General features: G+C 38.9%; 1 protein-coding gene across 1 annotated transcript in view; it reads left to right on the plus strand.

The window, feature by feature from the left end:
* Positions 1-6,758: 6,758 nt before the first annotated feature.
* Positions 6,759-16,129, plus strand: part of LOC117303797 (neurotrypsin-like) — a 37,146-nt gene continuing 27,775 nt past the window's right edge. Inside the window, exon 1 of the mRNA XM_033788158.1 lies at positions 6,759-7,170. Within this exon, the coding sequence (XP_033644049.1) occupies positions 6,994-7,170 (177 nt within the window). The 5' untranslated portion in view covers positions 6,759-6,993. The remainder of the gene's footprint in view (positions 7,171-16,129) is intronic.

Raw genomic sequence — 16,129 nt, forward strand, 5'->3', positions numbered from 1 at the left:
GTCATTAGTGGTCACGTTTTTAGAAGCAAACAAATAATAATGTTCGTCTCACGTCAGACGACAATTAATTTCAAGAAAGTGTTTTACTCATTTCTCAAAAACTACAGCACATCAGCAAGTAATATTTTAAGTGAAGATTTCTACCATTATTATCTTTAAACCGTGTCATTTTTAATGTAAATCTGTGGACTTTTGTGTTTAATTGTGTCGTACAAAAAAAAAGTATCTAAACAATTTAAAGGCACTGGACACCTTTGGTAATTGTCAAAGACCAGTATTCTCACTTGGTGTGTCCCAACATGCATAAAATAACAAACCTGTAATTACTTGTGCTCAATTGGTCATCGAATTTGCAAGAGAAATTAAATTTTAAAAAATACACCATTGTTGCATGTGTGCTTTTAGAATGATGCATAAAAAAGCTTCAGCTGAGGTATTTTATTATTTGAGTGAGAATTATCTCGAAAACTCAGTACGTTACTTCAGAGGGAGCCATTGGGAACAATGTGTTATACCATCAACAGCTCTCCATTGCTCGTTACCAAGTAAGTTTTTATTCTAACAGTTATTTTGAGTACCAATAATGTCCAATACCTTTAATACTGGGTCTCGATTGCCTTTCGGTAGAAAGCAAGAAATCGATTCTGTGATAGGAGAGTCATTTCGCTTTAGAAGGTCATCAGAGCGAGTGATAGCAATTAAAATCGCCCTCTCCTTTCTTTAGTCATTGACCAGCCTTCAAGGTCTGTGAATTAAAACAGATATTCATTGTTATGTATGAGACTTGTGATTTAAGACCATGTAATGAGAGCATCAGTCAGTGATATTCTTTTAATATTTCAGTTGTCTTAAAGGAAATGTCTACTTTTGGTTTTCGAAACCTTGTGATTAATTTAATCTTGTTAGATAGATACAATGAAGCTATACGAAAAATGCATTTCAAAACGTAATGTTTTTGAGATATCGTCAAGAATCCGTATTTATATCCAGTAAGCAGGAAGATTAATCCTCAATTAGAATACACAATCTGAGAGTCGTTATCATTAACGACTCTCAGATTTTAATTTGTAGGATAACATTGTTATATTCTTCCATAGCAACATCACTTCAAAGTGAAATGATTCTCAAATTTCCTTATACTATCGAAAATTGGTGCTGCCGTAGGCCTACTTCTTACCAAGAAGTTTTTTTGCCATTCATTTTAACATTGTCTATGTACTTTTTCCTAACATTAATACACAATGTCCACAGATTTACATTAAACTTACACAGTTTGAAGATTATGATAGTAGAAAACTTTTCTTGAAATTTTACTTACCGAGGTGCTGTAGTTTTTTTAGAAAATGAGTAAAACAACTTTCGTCTCAGTTTTAGCTAGCCTGAGCCGATTAAAAAGCCGAAGCCGTCGTTTCGAAAAGGGCCATAGTTTACAATCATGACAGCAACCCCCCCCCCCAACTGCATTTGATGTTTACCTTCCCTTTAACAATCCCATAGTTAATGAGATTGGAAAATCGAATACAGAATAACTCAATCCCGTACTTCAACAACTCCTTGAAAGGTTTATTTTTTGTTCGTCATTTTATTGGAAGAGAGTATCTTGTTCAAGTAGCAGAGGCCAGTTGCTCCGTTTTTAATAATCAACCATTGAAAAAGAAATCGCATAACGATGACTGACAAGATCTCAGTCGCAATTCAATTTTTCCCCCCTCTTTTTGTTTTGTATTGTTCTAAATAAAAGCAGATATTGTTACCAGCCGGCTTTCCCTTTAGTTTACATCTCGCTAAGCAAAGAAGTTAGCAATTTTATTTTCTGCCAAACTGCTTTATAAACGTGGGCCCTGGCTGGACGTCTTTCGGTTTTTTTTTAAGGGCCGAACTATACAACTTTATTACAGCAAGTTGTATACTTTTGTTCTAGCCGAAGGCGCTCCACAACAGGACCGGTATCCTACGATAGAGCTACTCTATGAACAGAGTAAATCCCAGGTCATTTCTTGAAGAGTGTAACTCACGCATGATCAAAGCAAAAACTAAAACATTTTTGACCAGTTTCAGTCTATGGGTCACGGCCACTACAACACGGAATCCGTGTAAATTCTGGCATTGGAGGGTTTTTATTTAGAGTGCATATACGTTCGCAGCTCATTGTCTCCATATCTTTCGGTTGTCTCCCCTCTTCCTTTTCCCTTTCCCCAACAATTTGTGGCCAATAATGTTTTAATGGCAACCTTGAGTCGTGAACCAAGTCCATTACCTATTGTAAATAGGCCAATTACAAAAACAAACGATCTCCTAAAACTCAAAACAGGTTCTATTGATGTTCAATGCTGCTATTAAATGATAGGAAGAAAAAAAATTATTAGTAAGATATGGATGTTTTATTGCAGTATCCAGATGGTTATTATTTGTTCTTCTTCTTCAAATGCAAAGCAATTTTGTTTTTAGTTCGAACATTAAAGGTCCTGGACACTGTTGGCAATTACTAAAAAAATATAGATTAGCATAATATTTTACTTGGTAACGAGCACAAACAAAAACAGAAGAAAGAAACGGCCCCCTCTGAAGTAACGTGGTTTTTGAGAAAGGGGGAATTTCTCACTCAAAAAGACTTTAGGCAAGAAGCCTTTAATAAACATCGATGACCAATTGAGTCCAAATTTTCAAAGGTTTGTTGTTTTATGCATTATGTTGGGATACACCAAGTGAGAATACAGTGCCTGTTTTCATAATGCTGCTTAAGCGGAAAATGTTGCTTAAAAGTGTAGTAATGTTTAGAAAAAAATACGCAGAGAACCAGTCACAAACTGTGCACATTACATGATATTTTAGCTGGTAAGCCTTTTCTAGTAAGCAAAATTGTTTGATGCTTAGTAAATTTGTGTGCTTAAGCAGCTCTAAGAAATTGGGCCCTGCCGTAGATTTCACCAAACACTTCCTATCTTAGGACTTAAGACGAGTTGTAAGTTCCGTATCTCAAGACGTTTGGACGCATTGAACCCATCCTAAGTAAGGACGGGTTACTCGTCCCGTAACTCGAGATATGATTAATCCTAGCGCTTCGTGAAATCGGCTGAATGTCTTTTAAAGGTGCCCAGTGCCTTTGACGGCCATACATTGAGCAGGGAGCAAAATGCTTGACTGGACGCCTTCAATCGCCGTCGATGCGTCTGATGTACTTCAGATTTAGATGGACTGACAAGAAGCTCCTGTCAGCTCCAACTAGAGATTTTAATCTAGAGGCGATGTTGTTGGAAGGGTTCCTTTATTAAGACCGACGGAGAAAGAGAAGAAAGAAAAAAGGTTCTGCGCGGTCTTTTATCCAAGATAAGTGTTTTATGAATATGGAGGAGTCTGTAAAATAAATGAATTGCGTGTGAATTTGTTTTGATCACGCCATAGTTTATAATCAAAGAAAATCAATATGGATTGATATGTTAATTATTGTTGACGCAATATGGATTGTTAAGGTTGGTATTTAGATTGCAAGTGGGTTCGCATAGGGCCTAATAAGACACGTGACTCAATCACATAAACCTGCTGAACTGAAAATAATGCACAATGAAATATATTTATGTTAATTTTAATTAAAAGAAACAGCCAAGGGCAAATCACATGCATGAAATGAGAAATCATCAGACAAAAGAAAAACATATCCCCTTAATAAAAACACGGTCTGAGACATACTGTTACATGACCACAATTTTTAGAGTGAAACGTTTCTCAAAATGCTGTTTAATTAGTATCAAAAACTGTTCGCAATAATACGCGTCTGGCCAAAAAATGGTTGTTGCCGTTAATTTTATTAGAGTGGTTACCAAACGATTACCTTCCCTTTAAAAACAGATTAACGCCAGCCAGAGAGGCCGAGATTTAAAAACAAATGTGGAAACTCTGCAACACCTGAGATTAAGAACCGATCTGAAAGATCAGCCAAAGTGTACCACGTGCATAATGTTCTCACTTGGGAGTACAATTCATAAATGAGTAGGGTAGATGGCCTTAGCTTTCGATCCAAACCGGACCTTCTTCAGAGGCATAAAACAAGTACAAACAAACACATATCCATTTATATAAAAAAAGAGAGGAAAGGGATGAAGGGAAGGATCCAGAAAAAAAGCGGGAAAATATATATATAGGTTCGCGTTGGATTGAAGATGACGCTAGGGTTTTTGTAAGTGCCAGGTGCTGAAAGCAGACGAGAACCATTGGCAAGGACCGATAACAAATTACTTGCCAAATATTATGGTCGCTGAAACACGGGTGAAGTTGGGTTTGATCATACAGGGTTTGATCATTCCATAATACGTTTCAAACGCGAAGCAAGGAAACTCAATAGACATTGCCTAGGCTACTATTCTTAAACAAAATTATTCAACCGGATCATTGTTCCGGTTGTTCCGTATTTATACGTTTTTACAAAAAAAAAACCACAAAAAAAACCACGCCGTTAAAGTAAAAAAATTGAGAAGCAAACTCTGTGATTAATAGTCATAAATATACCATTAGTAGTTGGTAAGTAAAGCCGTCCCCGGGGGTGAGTCTATAACAAGTAACGGCACCTGCCATTGTAAATCCCTTTTATATTAAATACAGAAATTCATTATTATAATTTCTAAGATCGGTGGCGTCATTATGCCGGAATGGCAAATTTGTACGTGTATTACAAGAGCACCTATGGCTATATTATTATGAGATGACATGGGGGATCAGGTTGGCTCAGCGGTTTCTTTTCCTGTCTTTCATCTCTGTGGATCCCGGTTCGAATCCAACCTCAGACCGGAGCCTTGCATGTGGATTTGGGTTTTCAGTCCCTACCTGGGCCCAATTATATGGCTCTGCATCGGGCAAGGAGCTCCAACGAGATGAAGCCAGTAGGTATACACATCCAAACGGGGAACCTATAACAAAAGAGGACAATAGAGTCCATGCGAATCGGGAAAGGTACACAGCTGGAAAACGTGTACAAAAACAATGGGGACTGTTGCAGGAAAAGAATAAGAGCAACTATAAATATAAGTATGAATAGTAAACTTGCGGGTACAACCATGGGTAAAAACTCTTTGAGGGAGTGGCGGCTCTGAAAAGAGCCGGTTTTGCTATTAATATTTGTATTTATAGTTGCTCTTATTCTCCACACCATGCAAAGCTTCAAACACCATTTATTAGTATACAAGAGAGACAATGGGAGGTCCACGGTTTACGTACTCAAGCTTGCGTGCATGGATGATAAGCTGTTGGAATAGCTCATCCTTCCATATTCATCCCAACAAAGCAAGAGTGTGTGGGTGACAACAATCAAAAAGCCTGTTTTTTCAAGATCACAACTTTATTATAGGAGGAACCATGTCGGATGCACTGAGGCACAACATGAACAGGTGTAGACATGACAGGGGTTGGCCAACAGACTTAGGGTGGGAAAGAGGATGTCAATTAATCTGCGAACGTGTTGACCAGAGCAGGGTAGCGCACGTCAGCAGTGGTCGCCCTTCTATTTCCCTCGTAGCGTGGAGGTTTGGATAATCATCAAAGCCTTGGATTTCCATTTACACCCTCAATAAATACAGTTTAACATAGACCTTATCGCAAATACCAATGCGCAAGCGCAGACTGTTGAACGAGGTGCATTGTGGGATATATATGGATCAAATTTGGATACCAGCTAGACCACAATGCACCTAATTCCAAGCTTTACGCGCGCGCCCCGGTATTTGCGAAAAGGTCTATAAAGCAGGATCAACGCACAAAACAAGAGAGAAAAATATCGTCTATATTCGAATGAAGGCAGGTTTTAGTTTCCCCTTATAGCATGTTAGGAAGGTTTCGCTGAAAATTGATAATAGAAAAATAGGGTTGGCAATGCAGTAACTTAGTGTTTAAAGACACTGGACACGTTTGGTTATTGTCAAAGACCAGTATTCTCACTTGGTGTATCTCATGCATCCACGAACCACGAAATGTTTGGCTAAACTGTTCATCGAAGTTGTGAGAAAATAATGAAAGAAAAAACACCACTGTTGCACAATGTGTGTGCTTTCAGATATGGCCAAAAAGGCATCCTCTTTCTCAAAAACTATGTTACATCAGAGGGACCCGTTTCTCACAATGTTTTACATTATCAACAGCTCTCAATTGCTTGTTACCAAGTCAGTTTTTATGCTAACCATTATTTTGAGTAACTAATACCAGTATAGTGTTCCGTGCCTGTGAGTAATCTCATAAGGACAAACAATGTGATGTTTTGTCTTACAAAGGTGGCCCAGCACAGCACTCTTCCCAACATAAGAATAGTTCCCAATGGTCTAGCACCCACTTTAAAGAAAAGAGAAATTTCAACTGACAAATTTTCAGCGAGCTCCCGGAGCGAAGTTGTTCATGTTCGTAATGATCAACACGATGCTACATGATACACGCCACTCATTCATTGCACACCCACCGAGCCATGAAATTGCAACGACATCAACTGGGGCTAGCTACTAGCTGAGGGCGACACATCAGATAGCCACTCAGTACCCTGATACAATTCATCCTCGTGGACAACTCGTCATCCCTCCAAAACATCCTCTTGTTTCCCACCCCTGCTCATTATCAGCATCCATCCCTCTAGGTGGACAAGTCACCTACCTCATTATACGCCTCCAGACCCCCCCCCCTTTCCTTCTCGTCCAATCATGAACCTCTAATGCCGACCACGATCTCAACGCACACACACACACGTGTGGTAGTTCCGCGGAAAGAGCGCCAGAATCGGTAAACATCGGTAAAGCGGTAAACACAAAGTCTGGCACAACACACGCGCGGTCCGGTTAGAAAGAAAAAAAAATCGCAATGCGTTGGCGGGTATTTAACTCGGCTGGCCATGGGTGCTGGCCTCACTCCTAAAGCAACCAGTTCCAGTGGACTTTTTTTACTCAGTTTCGCCTATATTATTTGCATACACAACGCATGGTTGAGAAAAACTACTGCTGCTAATAGAGGCAAACCTTTAGCATCATGAGTCGTGGCCCGCCGGGGCAATTTTACTTTAGAGCCATATTATGTGGACTACTACTCGTTTTGGTGTGTTCTTCTGTTGGTGTTTTAGCCTCGCCGTACGATGACAGTGAAGGGGACCCGGCACCGCGACACTTTCCCCCGGCCCCTTTTGATGCGGAGAGACACAATAACTGGGTGAGTACGGTGCAATATTTTTAAATTATTGAAACAGATCGTGTATTATAGAGTAATAGTACTATTGGGGGATATGTGCACACACAAACGAGTCAATGGCCGGGCGTTTTGACCCTTGCAGAGTCATATTCGAAGTCTAAATGTGTCCAAAAGCAGGTATGAAAAGATATAGGGGAACAGATTTGGCGGCAACTTTAGGCGATGTTAATGTACTTGTAGAGTAATTTTGGTAGAGTCAAGAATCTTTCTCGAAATCTAAACCACAACTCAACACAATAAACAAGTGTGTCAACATGAACAGTTAAAATGTAAAGAGAAAAAAAAGAGGGTGTACTTGGTGGCGAATTTTAGCGATGTGGATGGACCTGTTATCTGTAGAGTCTTGTTTTGGTAAAGTCAAGAGACGTTTGCAGAATCTTTCGAAGTCTAAAACACAACACAAATAAAAAGGTTTACGAGTGGGTAACAATGGCAGTGGAATTGATAAGAAATTTAAAGAGAGAGAGGTGGTATTTGTTGGTGAATTTTGGCGATGTGGATGGAACTGTCAATTAAAGAATCATTTTGTTAAAGTCAAGATACCCTAGCAATTTTTTTCTCGAAGTGTAAATCAGTCTAGGTCACTGTACAATAAACAACACACCCAAGCTTGTAAAAACAGCTAAAATAAAATAAAAATGAAAAGAGAGAGAAGGGGGGGGGGTGAGATTTTTGGTGCCGAATTTGGGCGATGTGGGTGGACGCGTTTTTCATTTGGGTGAATTCATGAGTTTCTTTTCAAAGAAAATTGTCTTTGATTTCGTTTATTGTTTGATTTCATGGTTCCTCAATGTGGTTGAATGCAGCCAAATATCAATCAACCACAAGTAATTACAAACTTCCCCGCAATTTTGTATTGTTAGCAAATTAGCCATTGTTACCCGGTCGACCATAACTGTGTGTTTTGACGCGTGGTTAATTCATATGGAGATAGTGACTATGAACAACATTCTCTTTTATTCTGAATCCAAATATAATTTATGAAAGCTTGGACACATGCGTTGTCATAGTTACGTCATAGTTACGTGTTCGCACAGCAGGGGGAATATATTCTCGCAAATTGTAAAATTTAAACTCAGGCCAAATGACGGAGTTTTCGACCACAGTCAGCGCAGCAATATAGGCGAGGTGCCGCAAAGTGTAAATATTGGTTCACAAAATGTGTACTCTCGGCGAAAACTCTGAGTAGGTATCATAGAGCAATGAACCCTAGGGCCACGGCACACGAGGCAATTTACAGGCAAAAAAAATTCAAAGAACTCTCCAAGAAAATTAAAAGACATTCACCTTTGTATGTTGACATATTTTTCTTGGGGATCGTAGTACTGTAGTTGGTTGCCTCCAAGTTGCCTGCAGAATGATGATTGTAGCTTTGCATGGTGTGAACAAAAATAAGAATAAACTATAGTTTACTTGCGGGTACAACCATGTACTGAATCTCCTTTGTGGGAGTGTTGGCTCTGAAAAGAACCGGTGTTGTCTCGACGTTTCGTACAGTATACTCTGCTCGTCTTCAGGGGAAGACTGCAAAAATTGCATTGTGTAACAATGCCTTTACATTTCATGAATATCAGACAGTTCATGTATTAAATTCTCCTTTGTGGGAGTGTCGGCACTAAACACGACCGGTGTGGTTTCGACGTTTCGTACAGTAAACTCTGCTCGTCTTCAGGAGAAGACTGCAAAAATTGCATCGTGTGACAGTGCGTTTACATTTCATGAATATTGGACACTAGGTAATGTATTAAACCTTCTTTGTGGGAGTGTCGGCACTGAAAAGAGCCGATGTCGTCTCGACGTTTCGTACAGTAAACTCTGCTCGTCATCAGGAGAAGACTGCAAAAATTGCATTGTGTAACCAGGCCCATGACAATTCGACGGGTAATTTTTTATGAGGTTGGCGGTTTCATCAGATTGGACCCAAGTGAGAAGAGACGACCGCACAATCTCGAAACCGGAGACCAAGTTATGTTCGTTTTTGTCCTGATCATTCATCCGTTCTTTCCACTTATTAAAGGGCTTTGATGTCTTTTGTAAATCAAGTTTCTGGTCATGACATGAATCCTTACTCGCTGTAAATGAAGGTGTATGTAATAGTTTTTACCTCTAGAAGTTCAGTTTCATGAGTCGTCTAGTTTTTTAGTGAAAAAAGGCGAGATCACAGAGCAAAGTTTTCAGGAGTCGCGTAAATCCGTTGTAGGCCTACATGCTTAAATATTTTTCGTCTCATGAGACGACAATTGCTTTCGTGAAATTGTTTTACTCATTTCTCAAAAACTACAGTACCTCAGCCTATAATCGTTTAAGGGAAGCTTTCAACCATCAGTTTCTTCAAACCGTGTTGTAAGTCTGTGAATGTTTTGTGTTTTGTTTCATACAAAAGTACCCAGGGTTGGATTTCACAAAGACTTAGGACTCGTCTTATCCGAGTTAGGACGAGCAACTCGTCTTAACTTATGATTAATCTTAAGGTCCGCATGCTACAGTGCAGGGTTAGGACTCGTCCTAAGTCATAAGATTGGTAACGATTAATGGGAGAGGTTGATAGTATAAAACATTGTGAGAAACTGCTCCCTCAGAATTGACGTAGTTTTCGAGAAAGAAGTAATTTTCCACGGATTTGATTTCGAGACCCCAGATTCAGAATTTGAGGTCTCGAAATCAAGCATCTGAAATCACACAACTTCGTGCGATAAGGGTGGGTTTTTTCCCCCATTAACATCTCGCAACTTCGACGACCGATTGAGCTCAAATTTTCACAGGTTTGTTATTTTATGCATATGTTGAGATTCACCAACTGTGAAGACTAGTCTTTGACAATTACCAATAGTGTCCAGTGTCTTTAAAGGATTTTTGCCCGTCTCCCGGAAGAAGCAATTTCTGTTCTCTTCCATCAACTATATAATCCATCGTCATCATGTTTTATCCCTGCAGTATACAGAGAGTTGTACAAATGCCACATACACCACGGAAATGTGAAAGGGTTTCAAAAATTGCATCAATAAATTAAGCCAGCATTTTTGACGTATAGCTTGCATTAAGTGTCCTTAATAGATGTCAAACTAAAATTGTCGATTTACTATAACCACTCGTGGGGAAAGTAATTGTCATTTTTTGGTCTTTACGTCATTATTTTAACTTTAAGAATTTAAAAATAAATGTTATTCAAATTACTTTTCATGTATTTGTTCACATATCAATAGCCAGTATTTGCACAAACTGATGCAATCCAATACCTTGTTACGATTACAATTAAACTATGTCCAACATTATTGCCTCCTCGAAGTGTGAAAGCATTTAAGTTGACAATTCACTTGGTGGTTTATGTATTGTGTTCAATCTATGCCAGTTTGTAACTCGATTAATAATATTAAGAGTCATTTATAAAGCGCATAATGCAGGAGCCTCTATGCGTAACACAAAACATAAAACAATGTTAAAGGCAGTGGACACTATTGGTAATTACTCAAAATAATTATCAGCATAAAACCTCAATTGGTAACGAGTAATGGGGAGAGGTTGATGGTATAAAACATTGTGAGAAACGGCTCCCTCTGAAGTGACGTAGTTTTTGAGGAAGAAGTAATTTTCCACAAATTTGATTTCGAGACCTCAAGTTTAGAATTTGAGGTCACGAAATCAACCATCTGAAAGCACACAACTTCGTGTGACAAGGGTGTTTATTTTTCTTCATAGTTATCTCGCATCTCCGACGACCGATTGAGCTCAAATTTTCACAGGTTTGTTATTTTATGCATATGTTGAGATACACCAAGTGAGAAGACTGGCCTTTGGCAATTACCAATAGTGTCCACTGTCTTTAATAGGCTATAATATATAAAGCAATCGTTACAAAATAAAAATTCAAACAAAATTAGTCCTTAAAAACCCTTGAAAATTAGAACTTTAGCTTGGCGAATCTGAAGAAGTAAGCCGTACATATTAAGTGATTTGTACATTTCATGTGATAACAAAAAATCATAATGACCCTCTATGTTTGGTAACTTTATCATTTAAGTATATTAAAATAAGTAAGCAGTGAATACTTGACTCTGTAACCCAATAAATATTTTCATTTTAAAGGCTCAGGAATCAAATTTCCAAACGAATATAAAATGATATCAGATGAATCGGTTCATCACACAACCAGACGTTATCGACCTAACATTCACATCCAATAGTGTCCTGACCCCAGCTAAACATCAAGAATTGTTCCCATTCCCCGGCTGCCCAAGTTCAGAAATAGTGAGAAACCGTTATTCAGAAGCTACCCATTCATACACCGTCTCACTTGACTAAGCAAACAAAGTTTGCTTCCCCCGTCCCTTTGCATCAAGCCGCCTCGGTTGGAGTGCTGTGTTCACCTAAGACTCTGGAGATCAAAAGGTTCCCTCGCTCTTTTCGAGCATCGTGCTTCATCCGTCTGAAAGATCGCCCCTGCATGCCCACCTCACAATTTCTGTTTCCCTCCACAATTTCAAAGGCCGTTTTGTATCCACCACGCGGTTATAAGGATATAGATCTCTACAGCGTGGTAAGCGAGCGTGTACAATTTCAAACGTGTTTTACGGTCGAGTCAACCAAACTCAAAGAGCTTCGCTTGATGAAAAAAATGAAATGCAAATACTGGAGAGATATTGCTAGCATTGTGTGTGCACACAGTCTGGTAGGCTTACGTAGTCGGTATCCAAACCAGTTAGTTTATGGTTAAGATGTTTTCTCTTGGGAGGAGGGTGGGTGGAAGGGGGCGTGTGCCATCCTTGTCTGATCTATAGCATACTTCTGGGAAAATCACCCAAAACAAAAATGACTATATACCATCATTATCTTCAAATGGTGTAAGTTTAATGTAAATCTCTCGACATTGTGTTTTGTGTTTTGCAAAAAGTACCCAAATCCTTTAAATGTTGGACGTTGTTCAGTAAACTCAAGAGACACTAACAGTATTCTAATAAAGTTGGAAACGTGAGATGAGAGATTTTTTTCTTTCCAAGAAGTCATTAGGAATTCTTATTAATCACAGTCCATTACCGCAAGAGTTCACAAATCGGATGCCTAAGTGCACTTGTCAAAAGCAAAAGGTTGATTTAAAATCAGTATAACATATTCATTTGTAAGTTTAGGAGGCATTGTCCTTTATATGTTCCCCACGTAATAAACCTGTGTTTATTGATAGGCAAACACTCGATCGTCAAAACCTTTTTCGATAAAGAAGAGGAACTAAATCAACAGATTTAATATCACTTTGTTTACTAACTCCGTCGGGATATTTCTTGCCGCTGGACAAACAGATGCGCGTAAATTAATTCAGAAAGACCCTGCTTTGCATTTAAATTGGAAAAACAAAATAGAATGATGATCCTTTGGGTTAATTTAAAGATAATTATAATCACAACCTTTCTCACACTCTATCCGTGCGGGCAATACTAATAACAGCTTTATAATAAGCTAAGCTAATGGCGACTCTGACACCAACCAACTTTAAAGGAACGTTACAGAATTGGTAAGAAACAAAAACTCGTCTTAGATCACAAATTAACATAAAACATACAGTCTAATGATGATAATCGTAGAAAACATCCCTTGAAATATATCTGTCTGGAATGTCATATTTGATGATAAATAAATTAAACTAATAAATATTTCCCGTTTTGGGAGTTCGTCGCTTAGTAAGCATTTTATTCATTTTTGTTAATCGATGAAATGTAAATGCGTTATCAGTTTTCACTATTTTCTAGTGACTCAAATAGCCAGTCGATTTCAAACTTGTAAAGGTTTTTCAGTTTATGTATTGGATGATTATATAAAGTACTTATACTGCCAGCAACTGTTGTTTATTACCGATTCTCGAATGTTCCTTTAAGGGCAAGAAATCCTTTCTTTAAAAGAAAACACACACTTGCCGTTATAAGCAGTAGACAGGGGTTAAAAGAAGAACGTCCAACGGGGATTGGAAATTTAAAGATAAAAATGTGCGACAGTTCATGAATGTACAAACAATAACAAGTTTTTTTTTGTGTGAATCCAAAAGCTTTAAGTATTTTCTTGATAAACTTGAAACTTGAATCAAAGTCTTTAGAACCATTCCCGTTCAAAAAATATCGCTTAAAGGAAAGGTAAACGTTTGGTGAACACTCTTAAAGGCAGTGGACACTTTTGGTAATTCCTCAAAATAATTATTAGCATAAAACCTTTCTTGTTGACGAGTAATGGGGAGAGGTTGATGGTATAACAAAATGTGAGAAACGGCACCCTCTGAAGTGCCATAGTTTCCGAGAAAGAAGTAATTTTCCACGATTTTGATTTCGAGACCTCAGATTTAGAACTTGAGGTCTCGAAATCAACCATCCAAACGCACACAACTTCTTGCAACAAGGGTGTTTTTTCTTTCATTGATATCTCGCAATTTCGACGACCGATTGAGCTCAAATTTTCACAGGGTTGTTATTTTATGCATTTGTTAAAATACACCAACTGTGAAGGCTAGTCTTTGACAATTACCAATAGTGTCCACTGCCTTTAAAATAAATGGCACTAACTTTGGTTAGATCATATAAACAGCTGCTTTCAAGAGTAGCCCATAACGTATTCAAGACAACATTTCTTTTTTGTTTAAACATAGGTTAGTAGATGGCTAGCTTTCGATCCAAAACGGGCCAACGTCTTTTAGCTAAAAACGGAATGAGGCATTTTGGGGGTTACATTAGGCCTATTGACTATTTTAAATGCATTGGGTCCTTATAACTGTATGGACAGAAATACTATGTTGCTTAGAAGAAAGAAAGGTGATGGTGCTATAAAGGGAAAACATTGAGTGACGTTTTAAAAAATTGATTTTTTGAAACGCGAGTCAAATTTCTAATTCTGAAGTACAAATGCGCAATTAATGACAAGGAGCCCATCCAAAAGGCTTTCTACAAAACTGTTTTACAGACATCTTGAGGGGGAAGGTAGAGGGAAGACGTTCCTGTAAGCACCTCGCCGTCATTTACTCATGCTTCGCCGCCTCGTCTGAGAAGACATTTTATCAACTCGGGTCACTTCGCCAGTCAAACGAAGTCATAAATTTGTTTCGGAAGTCGCAGCTTGTATTTCCGAATCCGACAATTCACGTTGTACAGAGTCCTGCCCCGTGTACATTTCCGCTCCTGTCCATAAAATGAGCACCCGGGGGAAAATGCTATTAACAAAATCACAAATTCGTCCAGGACTGACGTGATTGTGTGTGTCAGATATCATAATGTACGAAAATGCATTATTTTGTCTCATAGCCACACGAGACCAGCATCATGGGGGGGGGGGGGGGTATAGCGATCGAGATATGTATTATGTTTCTTGAGGTCATATTTCACGAGGAGACTTTTAGGGGGAAAATTCATTATCATTATCTCTAGCTCCGCTAAACCCGCGCCGAGCGAATCGACAGCATTGAGCAGCGCGGGAAAACTCCACTGTTTTTCCCGCCAATCCATCGGGAACTGCGTTGGTCCAAAGCCTACCGAATAATCAAGACCCAAGGTGACCCATTAAAACCGACTCTGAATGAAACCTTTTCATTGGTTTGCTTTCCAGGCGGGCCCCGGGGGTTTTAATTTTCCAGTTCTATATCCAAACATTGAAGGTATACGGCTCTCTTTACAACGGATCTGCGCTACTGTTGCACTCCATGCCAGAAAAAAATAATACAAACAATCCCACATAATTAAGTTTTGATTTTTAATATCGCTGATGTTACAAACAGATCAAGATTGGACTGCAATTCTTGCCTTGGCTTTAGACCCCATGTGAAGCTCCAGGGGAACAGACTCTAGGTTTCTATAGATATTTCGTTTCTGCGAATGCTCAAAAACAATCTGGACGTGAGCCCGGGATGAGGAGATGAAGTAGAGTAACACACTGCCATAATCAATGATACCTTTAAAAACTGACTTTGGGTTAACCTTGTAGAGATCTTAAAGGCAGTGGACACTATTGGTAATTACTAAAAATAATGATTAGCATAAAACATTACTTGGTAACGAGTAATGGGGAGAGTTTGATAGTATAAAACATTGTGAGAAACGGCTCCCTCTGAAGTGCCATAGTTTTCCAGAAAGAAGTAACTTTCCACGAATTTGATTTTGAGACCTCAGATTTAGAATTTGAGGTCTCGAAATCAACCATCTGGACGCACACAAATTCGTGTGACAAGGGTGTTTTTTCTTTCATTATTTTCTCGCAACTTCAACGACCGATTGAGCTCAAATTTTCACTGGTTATTTTATGTATATGTTGAGATACACTAATTGAGAAGACTGGTCTTTGACAATTACCAATAGTGTCCAGAGTATTTGGTGCGCGCGCTGTAGGCGTTGAATGAGGTGCATGCTGGTCTAGCTAGCGTTCAAGTTTGATCCCTAGCTAGACCACCCCATTCAACAGTTAACGCTTGCGCAAAAAAGGGGTATTTGCGAAACGGTATGCAGATGACGTCATTTGATTGTAGAGCGCCCTTGGTTCATACTGTGAGTAAAAATACACATTCAAACCGAGGACCTATAACAAAAGAAGACAAAAGGATCCACGGTTCGGGAAAGGTCCACAGTTGAAAAACGTTTACAAAACCAATAAGAGTTAACCATGGTGTAAGGCCGTATCCGAAATTGGCAGCTACACTACGGCTACGACTGTTGCTATAAAAAGAGTGTTGCTAAGGGCGTCTTATACTTCAACGCATGATGACGTGGACATATATAGCCGTAACGTAGCCGTAACCGCTAATTCGTACATGACCTAGTATACGGCTTTGGACATTTCTGAACCTTGAACCTTGAACCCTGATGAACTTGGGTTTGTCACAGCATCGACGCGTGTTTAACATCCACTAACGTATTCAGAAATGTCTTATATACAGTAAACGTACATTAAGACAAATATTCTG

This window comes from Asterias rubens, chromosome 20 (assembly GCF_902459465.1).
Source record: "Asterias rubens chromosome 20, eAstRub1.3, whole genome shotgun sequence".
Taxonomy (NCBI): Eukaryota; Metazoa; Echinodermata; class Asteroidea; order Forcipulatida; family Asteriidae; genus Asterias; species Asterias rubens.